Source organism: Trichinella spiralis (genome assembly GCF_000181795.1).
Source record: "Trichinella spiralis strain ISS 195 chromosome Unknown Scfld6, whole genome shotgun sequence".
Classification (NCBI taxonomy): Eukaryota; Metazoa; Nematoda; class Enoplea; order Trichinellida; family Trichinellidae; genus Trichinella; species Trichinella spiralis.
The window spans coordinates 2,982,493-2,983,642 of NW_003526945.1; the positions used below are offsets into that span (position 1 = coordinate 2,982,493).

Below are 1,150 nucleotides of genomic sequence, written 5' to 3' on the forward strand. Positions count from 1 at the left end.
TCGTCGGTGCTATGGGAACTGGGACCCGAAGAACGATGCCATCCTGAAAAGGATAGGTGTCGTCTCCCAAAGGTACCTACGGCTCATGAAGGTTCTCGTGGTGTCCGAGATGTTGGAACATTCTTCACGGATCTACAGAAGACACCTCGGCCTGCGAGACCTTCTCCCGGACTCCGGCACGAAACGGCGACCGGTTGGCACGACGGAGACAGACCCACCCGGTGGTGATCTCCGTCAGAAGAAGCGCAATTCCATCAGCGCTAGGGCATCAGGTGGGAAATGCCTGGAACGGCGGTTCACGTCACCCGTCGGGACGCCCTCGCAGCGTGGTGAGCTGCAGTGCCAACCGTGCCCTGGCCCTCCAAGACCCGCCTTCGCTGGAAAAGCGCCCAACCCGCCCAGATTCCAGCCCAGAAATCCACCCCCGCGGCAACACCGGCAGCCGGTACCGAAGTCTCAGGCAACACAGCCCGTCCCGAACCAACGGCCTTGACGCTTAAAGACTTCGTTTTATACTTTGCTCTTCTTTTATTTAAAATTTATTTCTTTTACAACTCAGTACTAACTGTTTTGTATTTCCTTTGAAGATCCAAATAAAACTCTGTTCTTATCAGCTTAATTTCTGGTATGAATCCCAAGCGGATTCGTTACGAAATTTGCATAAGTTTTTGAAAAAATAGGCATTTGGTCGAGTGCTCGCACCACCATTTGTCGCGGGTCGTCCTGATATTGCACTACATTCAGGAACGGCCTATTCCCTTCGGGGAATTGTGTTTTAGGAATTGGAATCGGTTTGGTTACGATCGGTCGAGTGGTTCGTGAGATCGAGTGACAGCCGGGTGGCAGCGACAATGTGTAGTGCAAAGACACCAGCCTTGAAGTCGGGTCGCCGTCGCGGAAAAGAGGTCAACTATGAAGGCCAAATTGTACGGGTAGAAAGACGGCGTGGATCTCGCAGTAGTACGAGCGCAACGGACCTTGGTACGAGGATGGTTACGCGTGGGCGAAAGAAGCTGATGGAGGCGTCGGTTCGTGAAGCGGGTCACCACGGAGGTGAATCGGCGAGTACTGTGGACGTCGACGTGGTGGAATCGAGAAAATTACCGGTAAAACGGCGCGCCGTAATAAATAGCGCCAGCCGTTGATGGAA

At 53.3% G+C, this 1,150-nt stretch overlaps 2 protein-coding genes and 1 non-coding gene across 3 annotated transcripts; all 3 read left to right on the plus strand.

The window, feature by feature from the left end:
* Positions 1 to 85: 85 nt before the first annotated feature.
* Tsp_10741 (conserved hypothetical protein) lies at positions 86 to 493 on the plus strand. Its single transcript, XM_003373706.1, has one exon. The coding sequence runs from the start codon at positions 86 to 88 to the stop codon at positions 491 to 493; it is 408 nt and encodes a 135-aa protein (XP_003373754.1).
* A 76-nt stretch (positions 494 to 569) lies between these two features.
* On the plus strand, positions 570 to 760 carry Tsp_10740. Its single transcript has one exon. It is a non-coding gene; the product is annotated as a U2 spliceosomal RNA (small nuclear RNA).
* Positions 761 to 851: 91 nt separating this feature from the next.
* Positions 852 to 1,106, plus strand: Tsp_10739 (reverse transcriptase family protein; the record flags this gene model as incomplete). Its single annotated transcript, XM_003373707.1, has 1 exon — positions 852 to 1,106. A coding segment is annotated over exon 1 (255 nt), but the record flags the coding sequence as incomplete, so codon positions are not given.
* Positions 1,107 to 1,150: the final 44 nt, after the last annotated feature.

Coding starts and splice junctions, on each gene's coding strand:
- Tsp_10741 (XM_003373706.1), top strand. CDS start 86: ATGAAGGTTCTCGTGGTGTCCGAGATGTTGGAACATTCTTCACGGATC.